The sequence below is a fragment of the Mercenaria mercenaria genome, chromosome 1 (genome assembly GCF_021730395.1).
Source record: "Mercenaria mercenaria strain notata chromosome 1, MADL_Memer_1, whole genome shotgun sequence".
NCBI classification, from domain to species: domain Eukaryota; kingdom Metazoa; phylum Mollusca; class Bivalvia; order Venerida; family Veneridae; genus Mercenaria; species Mercenaria mercenaria.
In genome coordinates this window covers 108,170,352-108,189,760 of record NC_069361.1, presented here as the reverse complement: position 1 = coordinate 108,189,760, position 19,409 = coordinate 108,170,352, and the positions used below count along the sequence as shown (strand labels likewise).

The 19,409-nt window shown below is 35.7% G+C and overlaps 1 protein-coding gene across 4 annotated transcripts in view; it reads right to left on the bottom strand.

The window, feature by feature from the left end:
* Window positions 1-575: 575 nt before the first annotated feature.
* LOC123527150 (sodium-dependent phosphate transport protein 2B-like) overlaps window positions 576-19,409 on the bottom strand; it is a 56,515-nt gene continuing 37,681 nt past the window's right edge. For all 4 annotated transcript variants that reach the window (XM_053520154.1, XM_053520160.1, XM_053520163.1 and 1 more), the window contains 3 exons: window positions 12,309-12,427; window positions 2,925-3,048; window positions 576-2,509 (listed from right to left, as the gene is read on the bottom strand). In XM_053520154.1, the coding sequence (XP_053376129.1) occupies window positions 1,635-2,509; window positions 2,925-3,048; window positions 12,309-12,427 (1,118 nt within the window). In that variant the 3' untranslated portion in view covers window positions 576-1,634. The remainder of the gene's footprint in view (window positions 2,510-2,924; window positions 3,049-12,308; window positions 12,428-19,409) is intronic.

Genomic DNA, 19,409 nt, shown 5'->3' with positions numbered 1-19,409 from the left:
TTACCTCCATGAAACGCCATGACGTCATTTCTGTTTACGGACGTTAATTCCCCACGCTCACGTCAGGGCCATTATCGATAAAGGCCCCGGGGCTAATTATGATAATGAGATAATGCATGACGCAATGTGATAATAGGTGCATTTTCAGCACAAAATTGTTACTATTTATAGGTACTCATGTAATAAACTAAGTTTACGTTCGTTAGCCGAGCGGTTACGGTCGTATTATACCTTTTCGTCGAGAATTCTATCCCCATTTTTTTAGTTCGCATTACATACTTTCTGTAAGTGTGTTTTTCTCTGGTTTCTAATTTATTGTTTTGTTTCTTATTTTCGTATAAAATTGGTAGTATCTATAAATCAATCAATCCTAAAACTATGGCCGGGCAATGCTTTTATTAAAGACGCGCCACAAGGAACTGTATTCCTTTGTATTTCCATGAAGGTAATTATACATGATTTGCATGAAAAAATGTGGTAAGTACAAGTATCTACTTACAAATTTGCTGTGACATATACAGTATAAGGCCAAGACAATGTGTTTAAAAAGGCACCACAAAATAATTTTATTCTTTTGTATTTCCATGATGGTATTTATATATGATTTGCATGAAAATATGAGATATACAAGAATTTAGTTTCAAATTGACAGTGACATATATTAGGCCAAGACAATGTGTTTAATATAAGGATCTTACATGCCTGCCTGTGTAAGACGGGGTTTTCCCTACCCGAGGGACAGTGTGGAATGGAAAACCGAGCGTTAGCGAGGTTTTTTATCCGTGCTGTCCCGAGGGTAGGGAAAACAGCTGTCTTACACAGGCAGACATGTTAGATAATTTTTCTTGCCTATCATGTTCAAAAAAGATCGTGGAGACAAATATGTTTGGGTATTTCCTGACATTATTTATAAACGTCACAATGGTACCAGTACTACGGGACGTCACCTTAGTGCACGCTATTTTAGACAAGGCTTTTCCCTAGGGAAAGACAGGAATATCTATCCCCGGCGCGTGCTCGGATTAATGTAAACTTTCCCTGCTAGGTAGGCAAGAATATCTTAACATTTTAATGCAAGAGATTGGCAGAACAAGTTTGCAGATAAAGTTGTGAAAACACATTTATTCAGGTAGGGCCTACATTTTCCACCCGAAGTACCTGTATTATAAGAATGATTTTCATGAAGTTTTTGTGTGTATGGCGGGGGGGGGGGGGGGGGGGGGGGAAGGGGAAGTAGGTCACTAAGTCGTGGTAGGTCTTTAATGTTTAAACATTGTATTGGATGAATGTAAAATTAAGCATAATATTTGATATATGATACACTATGGCAAAGAAATATATACACAATACAAGCTCTAACTGAAATCGTGGTTCCTATGAAAACAACAATAATAGGTTTAAATAATTGTTTTACAAAAGATAATTTACATTGCAAAACAGTTTACCTAATTTTCCAGAAAACGTCGAAAATACAGTTGTTGTGAATAATATATAATCAAGAAAACTGCAAAAGTATGTAGAATTTCAAAATTGTCTTGGAAAATGGGAGCGAGATATACTCCTGAACTCTAGAAAATGGATGCCAAGCTACAGCTACATTCATCATCTTCACTGCAATATGTAAACATGTATCACTAAAATTTTGTATATTCAGCTCTGTCCTTTCCCGTCACATTCGTTTCAGTATTAGCCTCCTTGCTCCGACAGCAGCAATTACAAAATATTTTCAGTTTTTGTAACTGACGATCTATTGGCTTTAATGAACGCAATGGCTCTGGCAAAAATGCCCATGTTCTTAAAACATTTGGAAGGCATGTTGGTGCTTTATTTTGTAAAATATTAATTGCAACTATAACAACTAAGAGAAACGCAATCGGACTGCACACCGCAGCCATTACTTCCCAGCTGATAAGGGATAACCCTAAAACCGCACCCGGAAGTAAGAAAAATCCAAATAATAAATAGGCTATCGGAAACCACCGATATTCTGCGGTCACATTTCCAAGAGCCTTTGCCATTCGTATCGGAAACCGAAGGTAAGGTATAGGAAAAAACAAAAGCATGCCCGAAATATTGAATAATAAATGACACAGCGATATTTGTAAAGCTAATGGAATATCTTCTGCACTTTGTGCAAGGGCAGCTAACAGGGCTGTTGTAGTTGTGCCTATGTTAGCTCCAAGGGTCAATGGGTACATTCTGTCAACCGATATGACTCTAATTCCAACCAATGCCGTTAAAGCCGATGTAAATACAGAACTAGACTGTACGAGAATAGTAAGTCCCATGCCTACCAAAATAGCTAGGTATCCTGTGAAATAGGCAAAATTACCCGGAAAGTCGGCATTGACAAACATTTTAAGCCACGAGGTTATTTTACCCTTCAAAAAGGAATGAAGGATTTTTACAATGAGAACAAGGCAAACACACAGCATTACCAAGGCGATGACCAGTAAGACTATACCAATTGTTGTATCACTCCATGACACACCCTCAAAAAGGAATTTACCTGTAAAATAAAATTTAAATGCCAAGTTATAAGTATATCATAAATGAATCATTTTACTTTTCAGCCTACTTCACTGTGTGTTGGAATTTATTAAAGACTTGTCAATTTAGTTTAATCATATTTTATTGTATATATATACATATTTAATACACACACATACAACAAGCATACATGAATGTAAATATACAAAAGGGTTGGACCAGAAGTTATAACAACATTATCGGGGGCCCTCCCCTTGTCAGTTATACGCTGTTCTGTCACATTATGATATATTTATTGTAAATTTGACGTTCATTGAAACAGAATGAATACAATCAACTTATTATTTTAACACTCATTTACAGAATACGTCTTTTTAGTGATGAAATCAAAATGATATAGATCTAAGTTAAAAAAACAACACATGTTTACTTACATTTCTGACACACACGCTCGGTGGCCGTGTATGAATAATTCCGGTGTCCGGACGTATTCCAGTTTTCTGAAGTATTTCCACAACAATGCTTTATCATTGATTTATTCATGACCTTCTTGTCTACCTGAAACATTTAATACGCCTTTTATGTAACATGTATCTTGAGTAGAGCTAGTTGAGCATACACACTTACATGCCAGATTCACAAAATGACTTCCCACATTTCGGCGGGTAGATCTATATATATATTGTTGTAGACCAACTCGTGACGTAATTATCACTTTCATTTTATTTCAGTCTGATATACGCTAGTCGTGTCTGGGGACAGGTGTAATGGTTAGACATTAGAGATGGTACCCAAAATTTCAAATTGCATCTGATATTATTTTCTTTTGAAAACTTAATACCGGAGTACCTCAGTAATTGAATTATATAACGGTTTAACTTTCATGCTGAAAGGCAATAGTTAATCCGAAAAATTTGGTCCTACTTGGAAAAGTGAAGCCAGTGACAGATAACTCTTCTAGGAATATTTAATTGTGTGAACAAAGTACGCATAGATTCGGATGTGTTTCCCAAAAATATAGTTTACTTCAAGATCTATGAATAATCCTTCAAACAAAAAAGTTGAGCATTATCTTCCATTTTCGAACGAAATAATTCAAAGACAATTTTATTTATTTAGTACTACTGATAATTTACAGGTACTGTATGATCATAGGAAAGAAAACATTATTCGTAAGAAAAAATATAAATAGACTATAAGAATATTACGACATCGAATCCCTCAACATTTTACAAAATTCATTTGCAAAGAATAATCAAGGTCTCAAAATGTATGAGTTAAAAACAGAGCGATATAAAAATGTATATTCTATCTGATGGTCACACTAAACCCATACCAACAACTGTGCCGAAAGAAGTTATTTCACTTTTTATGATATGCACTTTGTGTTTACAAATGTACCTAATTTGCATATTGACTGAGGCGTGCGGAATCGCATTTACCTTGCGGAATCTGACGTTACAGAAACTTCTGTTAATATAATGCAGACGTTCTTTAGTATAAATGAAATGGTTGTGTTTGTTATAAAGAATAGAAATGAAAATCACCTTTATTAGCTAATCCATTAAAATAACGAAGCCGGTTTCGCTGTCAAAAGTTCCTACTTAAGTATTTACTGTACGGTGCTATGTTAAAATATTGCTAGCGTGAGATAAGCTTTGCACTTGATTTGTTGTTGTTATCGTTAAATAAGTACCCTTAGGTACCATCTCTAAAGACATTATCATCCTAACTCCGGAGTTTGAGAAAAGAAAGAAACAGAATTATCCACTTATAGTAGATTAAGGTAGATCTAGATCTAATATGCTTACCTCGCGAACAGAAACGTTAGGCTAAATATATGCATGAACATACGACATTTAGCACTGTGTTTAGTCGTGCTCTTTTTGTCCACAGAAGTTTTCACTTCGATCTACATTTAGCATGATAAGTTGTTTTCTCCATTTCTCCAACTGCTATCCGGTACCGGAATGAAATGCACCAACAGTGACGTAATAAAGCTATGACGTCACCAATGGCAAACGATTGTCAGCGAATTACTTTCTTCAGGCACTGCGAAGTGCTAATGACATGACAAACGCGTATTACATAAGACCATGCGCAAGATTAACTTTGCCATTCAGAAAAATGTTTTTAATCGTAGCTAGCAATACTGTCTGAAAGACTGAAATTCCTCAAATTGAAACCTACGCCGATTAGCTTTTGCTTGTGACTGTGATCAGACCGTCGAGGGAGGTAACTAGAGTCACAGATTGGGACTACTGAAGTTTTAAATATCTTTGTCCATTCCTCGACTTATAAGCCGATCTGACATTCCGTCCTTCTATCTTTTGTCCGAAACATTACAAAAGTAGGCCTAGGTCTATTAGAGATTTTGAACAATACATTTTATATTGTAGTCAAATTACAAAGAGAAAGAAACCATAGATATTCTTAGTAGATCCAATTTTTGTAGCCTACTTATTTGCCCTTGTCAGGTGGGTCATTTTTCCCTAATGAACTGAAGAAAGTTAAGGCAACATGGAACACTGTATGGTAACTACACCGGTAGCCGTGTGTTTGGATCTGTCAATATGGCCTCTCCCGAGTAAAAAATGTCAAAAACGTAACGTACGTTTTGATACTTTCTACGATTAAACACGTATTTTTTGCATAAAAAAATATTACATTTTCAGTTTTCATTCTAAGGTGCAAGTGATCCGATATAAAAAGTTCAAATCATTCCAGTTTTAATTACTAGGTGATAAAAACGTTCAGATTATGGAATCAAGAAACGAAATCGAAATTTTTAAATGATGTTATCAAAATGCTTGCAATTGTATCATCAGAGAAGAAAGACGAAACATTTTCACATATCTTGTCATCGGTCTCTTAACTGAAATTATAAATATTTTGCGAAAAAATACTATCCGAAGTCAATCACATGTATCAAGTGTGTAACGGTTTGGATACAAGCGATTGAAAAACTGTAAACAGTTTGGATTTAGCATATGCACCGGTTTGGACAGCAACTTAATTCACATTTCTGCACGAAAGATCGGTATCAAGGTTAATAAAATCAGATACAACCATATCTATCTCCTTCATTCATTTCTGGGATATCAGACGTAACCTTTGTATGGATTGCATAAAATCTAGGGAAAGAAATAAACTGAAAGTTTTAAAGCTAAATATCTTAGGTAAAAGGAAGAACTGTGTATAAACGATTTATAATTAACATTGTACCTACTGTAATTATTGTTTTGTTACCGGTTCATGAAAACGTGTTACATTTGATAACGAACTTATTTCCGGGAACATTTTGAAAATGAATCACTATATAATTATAATATCCTGACAGGTAAATTAAAACTAATTTAAAAAAGCAGCGTAAGTGCGTTTGAGGGCCAGGCCGCTAGATACCCAATTTGTTCGTTTTTAAATCCCTCGGTTCCATCTACTGTCTCGAGGGTGATTTGATTTAAATTCTTTTAAAATAAATGTTCATTTGGTCATCCCATTTGTAAACTGCTTGTTTACAAGAGGAATCATTAATTGCCTAGAAAATAGGCCTAAAATAAACAAAAACGTTTGTTTGCCCTTTCCCATACCAACGTAATAGCATCCCCTATACACCATTCCAAAAGACGATTTACCTCGACTACTTGAAGAATGCACGCATCCTTTCGTCGGCTTTCGCGTCTGTTAATTATTTGTAAGATGTTATATCAGCAATGACTAGTGGGAATTTATTGAAACTAAATTGCTCAAATTGATGACCTGATATGCAATACACGTGTTTCCTAAATCTAGTTTGCATTTTTACAAAGGTATGACCCTTTTCCCGATTAACCAAATTGAATTTTGTAACTTTGTTTTGTACGTACGCAGGTATCTTAATACTCAGTTGATAGGTAGAATGAATTAAAACTTCACACACTGTTCGCTGTGACGATCTGACATGCAAAGTAAGGACCTGCAAGTCTGACTTTAACTTCATTGCAGAGTTATGCCGCTTCCTTGAGCTAACGAATACTGGGGTATGTAAGCATGTATCTCTCTTATCACATTTAAGAATGAAATGAAACTTCAAATACGTGTTCACTTTGATGATCTGATATGCAGTGCACAGGCTCCAAGATTCTCCTGCTTTTTCAAAGAAATTATGTCGCTATTTTGACCTAGCAAGTTATGGTACAGTTCATGTATGTAAGCTGGTATCTTATTTAGCATCAAAAGACGATATATTTCTATGACTAAAACATACGTCTTACCAAAGTGCTGACTTTTTTGTACTTGTTTATGTCATTGATTCATTCAGTTAGCTTTCTTTCGTGACATGGCATTTGAATATTCGATCTTTGTAACCCCCATTAAACTTGTTATTTAACCTTTTTCATCGAGATGTATATAAACAGTCGTGAAATCAGAACAAAAGTCAGTATATTATTAAACATGCAAGTGAAATATACAATGTAATTCCTTTTGAAAGCTCTGTTTTGAAATGTAAGACCGGGAGACAGGAAACAAAGTTTTTAATGTGGCCCTACTATTTAACTAACTATTATGCATGATAAACAATATTATGTATTCTTGCACTTGCAGCCTATCTTACGTAGTACTAGGCCTGTGCGTTTGAATTTCCAACAAAGATGTATGGTGTTGACCATTGCTTTTCGTGGCCATTCCTCTCCCACTGGTGAGTTAGACTGGAAATTTACCTGAGAAAAGCTTGAGACATTATAAAAAGGGAAACATATCCAACAGGAGAAGAACACGTAAGCCTACAGCAGTGTACGCATGATGTGTAATTCATTAAACTATACTCAAAATAAATAGACATACTTTAAAGTGTATGTAACGTGAAGGAATGAAACAAACAAATATCTGGGAGTCGCCTTAGAACTGTCATTAGCAAAACCACTACTGGGGTATATACCTGTCAGTACATACTCAAAGGTGATAAGGCGTACCAGTGTATAGCAAACACTATTAAACCTTTCGCTTAACGTATTTGCAGATCATAGATCTATGCCTTCCACGAGGATGTTTATTTGGACAAGTGCTAACGCAAATTTTACTTGTGAGGTGTTTGTCAATGTGTTGCGAACTGAAGCAATCCTCAGCATGCATTGATCATTTGTTCAGTTTTAACATATTTGTTCTGGTCATCTGCAGTGATATGTGTATACTCATTTCAAGAATTCTTAAAATAGAGAAAAGTGGAAACTTCACAGGTCGCTCAACACAACAAAAACGAAAATGTTGCAGGCTCGGTTTGACTGAGCCTGTTCATGGACGGTAGTGGAAATGCATGCTACCGTCCACGCCCTCTAGCCCCGGGTTGAGCAGAACTCAACATTTACATATGCTAAAAGTACAAAAAGCAATTTAGAGACATCCGCAGATGTATTCAAACGGCGGTGAACATGGAACCTTCAATGATACACGTGTTGAGGCGTGTAATTCCATGAAGAGCGGCGTTTGGTCCCCAGATAAAATAATGGGTTTAAAAGACTGATTTCAAAATTTTTAGCAGTAAGTAAGATCAGATTGATTAAATACACTAGAAAAAATAACATTTATATTGATAAACATATGCGTGTTTTTCTTTAAAGTGGGGCCTCCGTGGCCGAGTGGTTAAGGTCGCTGACTTCAAATCACTTGCCCCTCATCGATGTGGGTTCGAGCCTCACTCAGGGTGTTGAATTCTTCATGTAAAGAAGCCATCCAGCTGGCTTAAGGAAGGTCTGTGGTTCTACCCGCTCGTGATGAAATAATGCACGGAGGGGCACCTGGGTCTTCTTCCACCATCAACGCTTGGAAGTCGCCTAATTGTGTCGGTTTGGCGTTAAACCCAACAATTTGTTTTTTAAATCTTTAAAGTATACAGCCCTATTTTATAATCATATACATTTAAAATAATCTAAAAGAATGCTTGATGACATGCTTGGTTTGCCGGAAGGCACATGTACCATTGTAAAATATGAAAACATTACTTAGAAACATTGTTTTAAAATTAGCAGATAAAAGTTAGTCCAAACCGCAAACATCCAAAAAGATTAAGTAATCCAAACCGGTGTACACTTGTTTTAACTACACTGTACGTTTTGTGTCCTTTTGAATCTTATGTGCTTTGTATGCATACTTATACTAAAGATTATCATGACGTATATTGGCGTCTAATTAGTTCAAATATTTTGATTTTAAAGATATTAAATATGAAATTTTGGAACATCTGGCGCGATACTGAACAATTTCCATGAGTTTATATGATACATTTAAGCTAAATACGATTCCGATCACCATGTCAGTCCGGCGATTATTTCTTTGGACATTAACAGGGTTACTGAATAGAGTTTGGTAACAAAACATAGCAAGACGTAGTAAATATCTTTAAGAACTTACATGACGTTCCATTGTTTTTTGTTTTTGTTTTGAGCGGCCATGTTGATCAAATCCAAACACATGTCTACCGTTGTAGTTACCATACAGTGTGGAATATATTAAAAAAAAAAAACAACACACACACAAATAAATCTATCAATAAGAGTGAGTGCAGAGCGCTTTAAGATCTTGAAACAATTTTAAATAATCCTCCTTTTCTGTACTGGATTTAAACGTGTACTGGGGAAACAAGGGACTGACAAAAATGTAGTTTAAAAGTTAACTAATATCAGGTCATACGTTGCGACTCCATCCGTTGAGTTTGACAATGTAGCTTATAATGTACCTTTTGAAGTAATAGTTGATTACAAGCCGGATAAGTTACCTATTGTGTACGAGATTCCCAAATAACACAAGCATCTTTGTAGGAAGTTCTAGTTAATGTACTCTTATCAATATTTCCAAGCATTTAACATTGTGCCTTATTGCTGTCAAACAACATAAAAGAAAGAACTGTGATAAAGTATACAAGAATTCTGCAATAAATATATTCCTGTCAATAAAGAATAGCAGAGACGTTCATGACGAAATTCATAGCAACAACTACCAAACTGCACCTATAAAGATGTATGATTTCTCAGCTTTGTATACTAGATTTAGATTTATCTTTACAAGATACAAATATAGCGGGACTGACTTTATATGATATATAGGTGTAATTATCTTCTATACTACTCTACCACATAATCATATTAAAGACAACCTGATTGCTTAGGTGGGCCGGTGGTCTAGTGGTAACACGCTTGACTGTCAATCCAGAGGTCCGGGTTTGAATCCCGATCCAGGCACTGGAAATTTCTGAGATGCTCTTGAGTGTCTCCCACCTAACTAGAGGCTTGTACTGGTTCTTCCCAGGAAAGACGGCTTCGCGTGTATCGGTGCTATACACCGGGCACGTTAAAGAATCAGACTATCTATTTGCAAAGAGCTAGGCTAAGGTAGCCGGACACGTCTGTATCTAAAACTTTCTTCTCTGTCTGTTCTGGGGGCTTTATCTCACTCTGTCCCTCTGGTCAGATTGCTCTGTGTCTGTACTAGTAGAGGATGAATTTCGCGCACTGTGTGGCTGCGTTTGCTGTATGTAAAGTGCCTTTGAACGTGTTTATCATGAAAAGGGCGCTAAATAAATCTGGTATAATAGTAATAATAATAATAATAATAATGATAATAATTGCTCTTATAGAAAAAACAAATTTGATCGAAAGATAGGCATATTTTTGGGTAGTAATCATGACAGAGCATTTTAGTACTGGTATTTTTAAACGTTACAAAATATGGGCTTGTGATGTTTGTAAGACTATCTCCTTATTTGTCAGGTAACATACAGTACCCCACTTGTGGCAGACTTGCTTTTATATTGCTAGGAATGGTGTAATATGTTACGTTTATCGCCAGGTACGCAGGCAGTTGTCATCAATGCGTTTGATATCACTTGACAATATCTGGACCATGTATTAAGTATAGATGATCCGTATTTCACTTCTTTGGTTGCTATTATAATATATCATTGAAAGCTTCAGCTAAATAAGGCTAGTAATGGGGATACCATTATATGTTTTTTTTAGGTTTACACTTCTATATTGATAATGAAAACAAATGGCAAGAGAGTTAACATTTTATCTGACATTGACATTTCCGTAACCTTGACATGTACCCCGTGCCACATCTTATTGAGAAGATTTGCCCATATCTTATGGAGAAGATTTACCCGAGTCAGAGGGCTTTGATACCAGTACGTGTTCTGAATCGTGTCAATAGAGTGATCGTCTCCTACATCGTTTATTGTGAGCATTACAAAACGTTCTCATAGCAGCTATCCAAAGATCCGAGTGATAGTAATCCATCATTAAACTGAGATTAGGACGTTAGTTAGTTCAGACGGTCTGGTTGTATCTTCATGGTGCTCAAATGCTATAGGCAAAAGGTCTAATCAGCTTCGTGTTATAACAGAAAATAAATAAACATAACTTGTGAGCTATTCCAAGATAAAGATAAAGAATTTTAAGCAACTGTACGGACCAGTTTCATTGCTCAAGATATAAAAGGCGTATGTACATCCTCGGGTCATTAACACACATCTTGATATTATCATCGAACTTAGTTCGTGTGTCTCTGTAATAAGTTCTCATAAACATCTGCTTCGTGTCATGTTCATGTAATATTATGTTTTTTGACTTTTGTAAAAACAAAACAGTTAAAGCAGTAACTGTTGTCATTTATGTTCTAAATTATCATCTCCCCCGCACTGTAAAACGAATCACTAATATTTTAAAAGAATCCGATAATAACCTATCCTTGCCAAGAGCTGTCGTTATATAGAAATCATATAAACGCAGTATATATTGGTATAAAAAGACTTACATGAAGTATATGTTTGCGAAACCAGTTTGGTAATCTGAATGACTTAGAAACCAAGTGCAGTTCTACGTTTCATATCTGTTATTTTAGGATTGTGTTCGGTTGTATTACTTGATGAATAATTTCTGTCAAACACTTCTGTACTTGTACGCATATGACCAAGATAATAAAATGTACTGCTACATATGGTATACTAATTGAAACTTTGATAGTAATTATAGAATTTACAATCATAATCATAATAATAATCATAATACAAAATGAATGTTATAAAATTGTGAGTTAAGATCACATCAAATATTGGTGTTCCCTGACTGCATCAAATGTTATCAATGTATTGCAAGGAAACTCTTCCAAATTAAAAAAAAGACCTGGAGTGTTGAAGTGAAAGAAAGGGAATGGACTCACAGAAAATGCTACATAAAAATCGACCTTCTTAAGCAGACCAACAACCAACCAACTAACTTAACAAACACGAATTGCAGACATTGCCAAAAGTCTGGTTTAGAAAGGTAGTGTAAATGAACAACCAAAACGTTTCACCTCAGTTAAAGGTAGACGTCTGCTAGAACAGATAGTTCATCTAATTCATTTAAAACTATGAATAGTGTTACTGTTGCCTTATCAAGTCTAAATGATTCAAAACTGAATCCGTGGTTAAAATTCTTCCTATTTCTTCCACCTTGTTATTGATAAAAACCTCTGAAAGCTTCGGGGACTGGTAAATCATATGATGCAATATTGAAATAATAATGCATCTAAGGACCAATGGGGCTTCCGAGGCCGAGTGGTTAGGGAATCTAACTTGTCACTTGTCACTCATTAGTGTGGGCTCGAAACCTCGCTTGGCGTATGTGGAAGCCATCCAGCTTGGCTACGAAAAATCGATAGTTATATGCAGGTGCCCGCCCATGCCTAAAGTAATGGTCAAAGCGGGACATCTGGTGTCTTCAGATAAACATAGCCACAGGACTTCAATCGTGTCGGTATGACCGTTAAACCCAACAAAAAGAGAACAAGAACTAAGTACATACCTGGATAATAAGATTTGTAAATGGCTGTGTCAGCTTTTTTAGGAATTCTAGATTGGCCGCCGTTTTTGTCTGTAAGTTCAATCTGTTTGTTATCAATTTTGACAAACGGAAAAGGTACCCTGAAAGACGAAATATATACTTCTTATAAGTTCAAGAATGAATATTTTCCTAGCCTACGTTCTGAACTGTGGAATGCAAAAGATTCAGTTACGGGTACTTTTACCGAGATATCAGAGCAAATACAGTCTTAATAAATTTTATTAATACATCCTGCTGTTTGATTCCGACGCACTTGCAGTATGCGTGAATTAAAATACATGTAAATGTAAATATTATGATGATGCGATACTCCTAACGGGAGAAAAATATCAACTTTTAGCAAAATTTTAACCTTTAACATGAATCCAATATCTTTGCTTAAAACAATAAAATATAATGTTTTACACTTTGAATTTCTACTTTTCACTTAAGATTGAATTTTCTTGTGGAAGTCATCTTAATATGTTATTGTACTGACTTTCCATCTCTGTAAGTCGCATACAGATATCCCTTTCTCGTCCATACTTCCACCTCTGTTCTTAAAGTTCTTTTTTTCAACTGAAATAGACCTCTCCTCTGGCTCTTGGTTATAAAAATAATCATACAGCTCATTATCAGCAGCACACTTATAATCAACAACACTCTCATCATCATCTTTTTCTTCATCAAATATCTCATCTACATCAGGTTCACCTTCAATAATATCATCTCGGAACTCAATCTCACTCTCATCATTATACACCCAGTCACTGTCTTCATCAATTTTTTCACCTGAATTTGATTTACTATTTCCCATAGAACACTATCACCATCTTTTTCAGTGGAATTATCGACCGCTTCTCCCGAGTTTATAATATCATTTTTTTCCAATGAATCAATATCACTTTCAAGTAAACCAACCCCTTCCTTTGCACAATCATCTAAGAAACTACTTTCCTCTCTAATTTCTGAATAACAATCACTTATTATTATTATTACACCAGATTTATATAGCGCCCTTTTTATGATCAATTTCACGTTCAAAGGCGCTTTACATAGTTCAAATGCAGCCACACAGGGCGCATAATTCATCCTCTACTAGTACAGACACAGAGCGATCTTACCAGAGGGACAGAGTGGGACAAAGCCCCCACGACAGAGAGATCAGAAATCAGATACAGGCGTGTCCGGCTAACTTAGCCTAGCTCGTTGCGAATAGACAGCCTGGCTCTTAAACGTGCCCAGTGTATAGCACTGATACACGCAAGGATTGCCTGGGTTCCTGACCAGTACACCTCTAGTTGAGTGGGAAACACTGAAAAGCGTTTCTGAAAATTCCCGAGTAGCTGCCGGGGATCGAACCCCCGACCTCAGGATTGGAAGGCCAGTGTGCAAACCACTGAGCTATCCGTCCAGTGGTTATACTTATGCTTTTACTGCTGTCGTTGTCACTAGAATGCTCAACTGAACTACTGCTGGTACTTACATAATCCTTTTTATGCATATTCTGTCTATAAACCGTCAGCGCAGAATAATCTAATACACCCTCAACATTCGTTTACGTTAGCTCAGGCATCTCCTCGTCGCTTATGTCTTCAACCTCGGGGTAGTATTTCCTGACATCATTACTGTTTTCTGATGGTAATAATTCACTAAAGTATTTCCACTACTCATTAATTTTCGGACTGCATTTTCTTCCAGTTTGTGGACTTTCAAGAAATATAATCTATCCACGTCTGATAAGTTCTTTGTTACAATCCTCAAATGCACAAGAAAAATATTTTATATCACTGTGTTTTTCTTTTATATTGCGTATCAAAGTCTTCTTGTACGTATATCCACGCTTACAGTGGTCACAGACATGTAACATTTTCAAACAATTTAAATGATTTCAGCACAGCAATTATACGTCCTCTTTATAAGATATTAATTTACAATTTAAAAAAAACACGTGGAAATAACAAGTAGTAACAGTGTTTATACAACTACTCCGTCGCACGAATATATTTTTACAACACCGCTCAATTGCACCGACTTTTCATGGCGAATTTACTAATCAGATAATTGTAAGCTGAAAAGAGTAAATCACAAGTTTATTTCTTCCAATATATGTTGCTATTTTTTGAAACACATAAAGAAGGCTGCTATTATTTTTCATTTGATTCACTTAAAAATTATTTACAAGTATTTAGAATTATTATATATTAACTCGAAAATCAAACTTTCTATTTATTCTGTGCAATATAATTCGCTTTTTCACAGGTTTAAGTTTGAATTTTATCTCCATATTATTCGCACTTAACTGACTGTATACAAAAGGAAAACCCTTTAAATTCGCACAAAGCGTAAGTGACTGCGACCCTCCTGGCGAAAAAAGTCGGATATTTATTTTATAACATGTTTTTCACTGATAGTCTGGCATTCAGAGCAGCTTTCCTTATAGGTATTGAGTCTGAGTTTTCGCGTATATCCAACACTTTATCACAGATTTCAATTCCAATGTATTTGTGAATTTGACACTTCAATTGGATACAGCAAGTTCAATGGTATATTGAGAACCTTTCCGGAGGCCATCGTTACTTGGGCAGAGTGAACCTGAACCGTGTCTGCTAACTCTTAAGTGAGAAAGTTATCCTAACTTCCAATGCCCGCGAGGAAAGTCTTGCTTAATATCAACGACGTTACCTGTACTCTATTACACTTTATACGATATTTTAACCTTTCTCTTACGCTATTTACAAGTATTCGGTGCTCCATATTTTCCAGAAACTGTTAAGAAGCTTTTCACCTTTTTTTCCAAATGTGAAGTAATTTTTCGGCTGTACTTTCTCTTGGCTTATAATTTCGATCATTTTCATCACATGGAAGTTCAGGGATGCCTGTTTGGGGACTGAACACAGAAAGTGTCCTGGTGTAATGAAAATTGAAGGATTCAAATCATCTCCAACATACACCAGGGGTCTTTTATTTACCACAGATTCGACTTCTTTTAAAACTGTCAACATTTGATCCATGATCTGGAGCTTTTTTACATGATCGCTTCACAATTCCCACCAATCGCTCATACAAACCCCCCATCCATGGAGCCATGCAACTCGCCTATGAACGACCATCTGATGCCTTCATTTGAAACGTTATTTTGAACATTATTACTTTGTATTGTGTCTTTCATTATTAGACGGATTGTTTCATCTGTAAGATTGAAGTTATTTGCATTGTCGCTGATAATTTCTGACGGAATTCCTCGCGTAGAAATAAATCTTCTGAGACAGTGAATGAATGATCGAGCTGACATATCTTGCACTAGTTCCAAGTGTATTGCTCGCGTAGTGAAGAGATGAGTGAGACATATCCAAACTTTACTCAATGATCCGTTACTCTCCTTTATAAACAAAAGTCCCATATAATCAACTCCAACTTTTGAAAAAAAGCTTAGAACACGTCACACGTGATTCTGGAAACGGAGCAATATTTGGTAATTTGTAATGTCCTCCTTCAACTCGTTTACACACCTTACATAGCTTCAGTCGAGAGCGTACCGTGGCTCGCCCATGAGGAATCCAATACTTCATTCTGATTTCACTCAATGTCTGAGAAATTCCACTATGAAGTATCTTCGAATGCACTCTTTTGATCTGTAAATATATCAGTATCTCCTTTTGTGGTAACAGTATTGGAAACTTAGCAGCTTCACACATATTTGAATTTTTTAGTCTTTCGAAACATCTCGGTAGGTCATCTCTATCTACATACAAGCCCAGTTGTCAAGCGAGTGTGTTTGGTTAATTTTTTGAGATCAAAGTATCCACAACTCCAAAATGTTTTCGTTGAGCACGTTTCACCCACAATTATTCAGCATTGTCTAATTCTTCTCTTGTAAGACCGCTCTGCTCCTTTGATATACCTCTTGTTCAGCTTACGAATTCTAGACACCACGCGGTTACCATGAAAAGGCGAGACGCCGTTGAAAAGTTTTCACTATTTATTCCAGTTTTACATTCAATGTTTCCATCACACAAAAGTTTTGTTTCACCAACATATTCTTCTTCTTCAGTGTTACCACAAAAGCCGCCGACATTTTTTGTTTCAGATGTATTTTCTGTACCTCTGTCGTTGATTCCGTTACATTTACTGTTATCGTCAACACTGGTTTCAATTTCGAATTCTTGATTCTTCATCAGATTTTTCAGACACGACGGTTTATTCCACCGGGTATGATCTTGACGTAAATTTGCTAACGTACAACCACTTCTTGCAATGTCAGCAGAATTACTTTGACATGACAGAATCAACGTGACAGGAAGAACTTTTTCACTTGAAATCCACTGAAGCACAAACATAGAATCTGCCATCACATATATCCATAGGTCAGTGCAATATGGTCCTAATTTGAGTTTTTTTAACCAAATTCACTTTTTTTTATATAATTTGCCTTATTTAACATATATACATCATTTGTTAAAATATCTTAATCATTCTTAAAATGAAAGTGTAAAAAGTAAAATTGTCAAAAGGTTGTATCTCAGGAAGCCACTTTCAGTAAGTTCAATATGGTCTTTACTCAACATACGTCTATGTTGCACAGAATAAGTATGTTATTTCACTTTGAAATTTCTGTGCAACATTGTTGTAACTCACCTAAAAGTGTACAACAGTACAATAGTTAAATGATAAATGAAGATGATTTTTGTTTTTAAACAACTAAGAAAATTGTTTAATACTACAAAATTAATATTATTACCATATTCTATCTAGGCAAAGTTGGGTTAAGAATTTATTGACCTGTGTTTTGGATTTTTCAAAGACATTTATTTCTGTTAGAAAATAACACTGTTCACTATCTCTCAGCAAATTTTCTTCCATATTCAATACATTTTAGCATCAGAAGTCTCACAAAATGCACCTTTTTATTCTCGGAACTATCAAATAAACTGTCTTTATGTAAGTTTCGTTAAAAGTGAAAAGATAACAATGTACATTTTTCATTATTGTATGCATATTTCTATGAATTGTGCAAAATACAAAATGGTATTAAGGTGGAATGTTTTCTGTGCCAAATGAAACAGGACGTCTGCTTGTAAAACCTGTATTCGGATAAGTTTTATTTGGATAAATTAAAAATTATAATTTCGTTGGGACTATATCGAATATTTGTATAAATCGTTAAACCACTAAAGCATAAATAATTTGACCAGCATTTCCATTAATAAATGATTTACTTGATTCTTATATTGCAAAACACCAACATCCAGGCCTAATCAAAGGCCAGGCCAAGAGGGCCCTCCCCCTTCCCCTCCCCTCCCCCCTCGCCAAAAAAATTCAGAGGGCATACCCCGGCCCTAAAAACAGGAAGGAGGTATCCCCTTCTGTATCTCAAATTTTAAACCCAAAATGGCACAAGAGGCATACATTTCATACCTACATTTCAAACATTTCCAGGGGAGAACCCCTCTTGAGTTTCACCAGCCGGAGGGAGTTCTACCCTCTTGTATCCCAAAATATAAACCCCAAAATGCACGAGAAGCCACCTATTTACTACCTATTTTTCAAACATTTCTTGGGGGAAACCCTCTGAAACCCCTAACGAGAGGGAGGTGTTCCCTCTACCTTTACATTTAAACCATAATGCACCAGAGGCCACCATTTCATACCTATATTTCGAAAAATTCTAAGGGGAGATCCCCTTGACCCAATTAACAGAAGGGAGCTATCCCATCATGTACCTCAAAGGTATGACTCAAAATGCACCAGAAGCCTCCATTTATACCTTCACATTTAAAAAATGTCTCGATGGAGACTCCGCTGAACAACCTAACAGGAGGTGGGTACCGTCTCCATACCCGAAAATTTAGACATAAAATGCCCCAGAGGCTGCCATTCCATATATATATATTTCAAAATTTTATACCTTAAAGGCTCATGATGCCTATATTCTAAACAATTGCACATATTTTTTTTGTACTTTAAAGGCACTAAGTGTATATGTACTGTAAAATATTCAAGTACTCTGGACCAGTCAAGCTCTTATTGTTTATTTACTGAAAAATACTGAAATAGCTTTGACTTTAAAGGCTCTCAGTGCCTATATTCAGTAAAATATTCAAATACCTTGGACCAGTCAAGCTCTTATTGTCTATTTACTGTAAAATACTGAAATAAATTTGACCTTAAAGGCTCTCGGTGCCTGATTTCATAAAATATTCAAATACCTTGGACATGTCAAGCTCTTATTGTCTATTAACTGTAAAATACTGAAATAGCTTTGGACTTAAAGGCTCTCATTGCCTATATTCAGTAAAATATTCAAATACCTTGGACCAGTCCGGCTTTTATTGCCTATTTACTGAAAAAAATACTGAAATAGCTTTGACCTTAAAGGCTCTCAGTGCCTGTATTCGGTAAAATATTCAAATACCTTGGACCAGTCAAGCTCTTATTGTCTATTTACTGTAAAATACTGAAATTACTTTGACCGTAAAGGCTCTCAGTGCCTGTATTCAGTAAAATGTTCAAATACCCTGGACCAATCAAGCTCTTATTGTCTATTAACTGTAAAATACTGAAATAGCTTTGACCTTAAAGGCTCTCAGTGCATATATTCAGTAAAATGTTCCAATACCTTGGACTAATCAAGCTCTTATTGTCTATTAACTGTAAAATACTGAAATAGCTTTGACCTTAAAGGCTCTCAGTGCCTGTATTCAGTAAAATGTTCAAATACCTTGGACCAATCAAGCTCTTATTGTCTATTTACTGTAAAATACTGAAAAAGGTTTGACCTTAAAGGCCGTCAATGCCTATATTCAGTAGAATATTTACATACATTGGACTAGTCAAGCTATTATTGTCTATTTACTGTGAAATACTGAAATATCTTTGATCTTAAAGGCACTCGGTGCCTGTATTAGTAAAATATTCATAAACCTTTGACCAATCAAGCTCTTATTGTCTATTTACTGTAAAATACTGAAATAGCTTTGACATTAAAGGCTCTCAGTGCCTATATTCAGTAAAATGTTCAAATATCTTTGACCAGTCAAGCTCTTATTGTCTATTTACTGTGAAATACTGAAATAGCTTTGA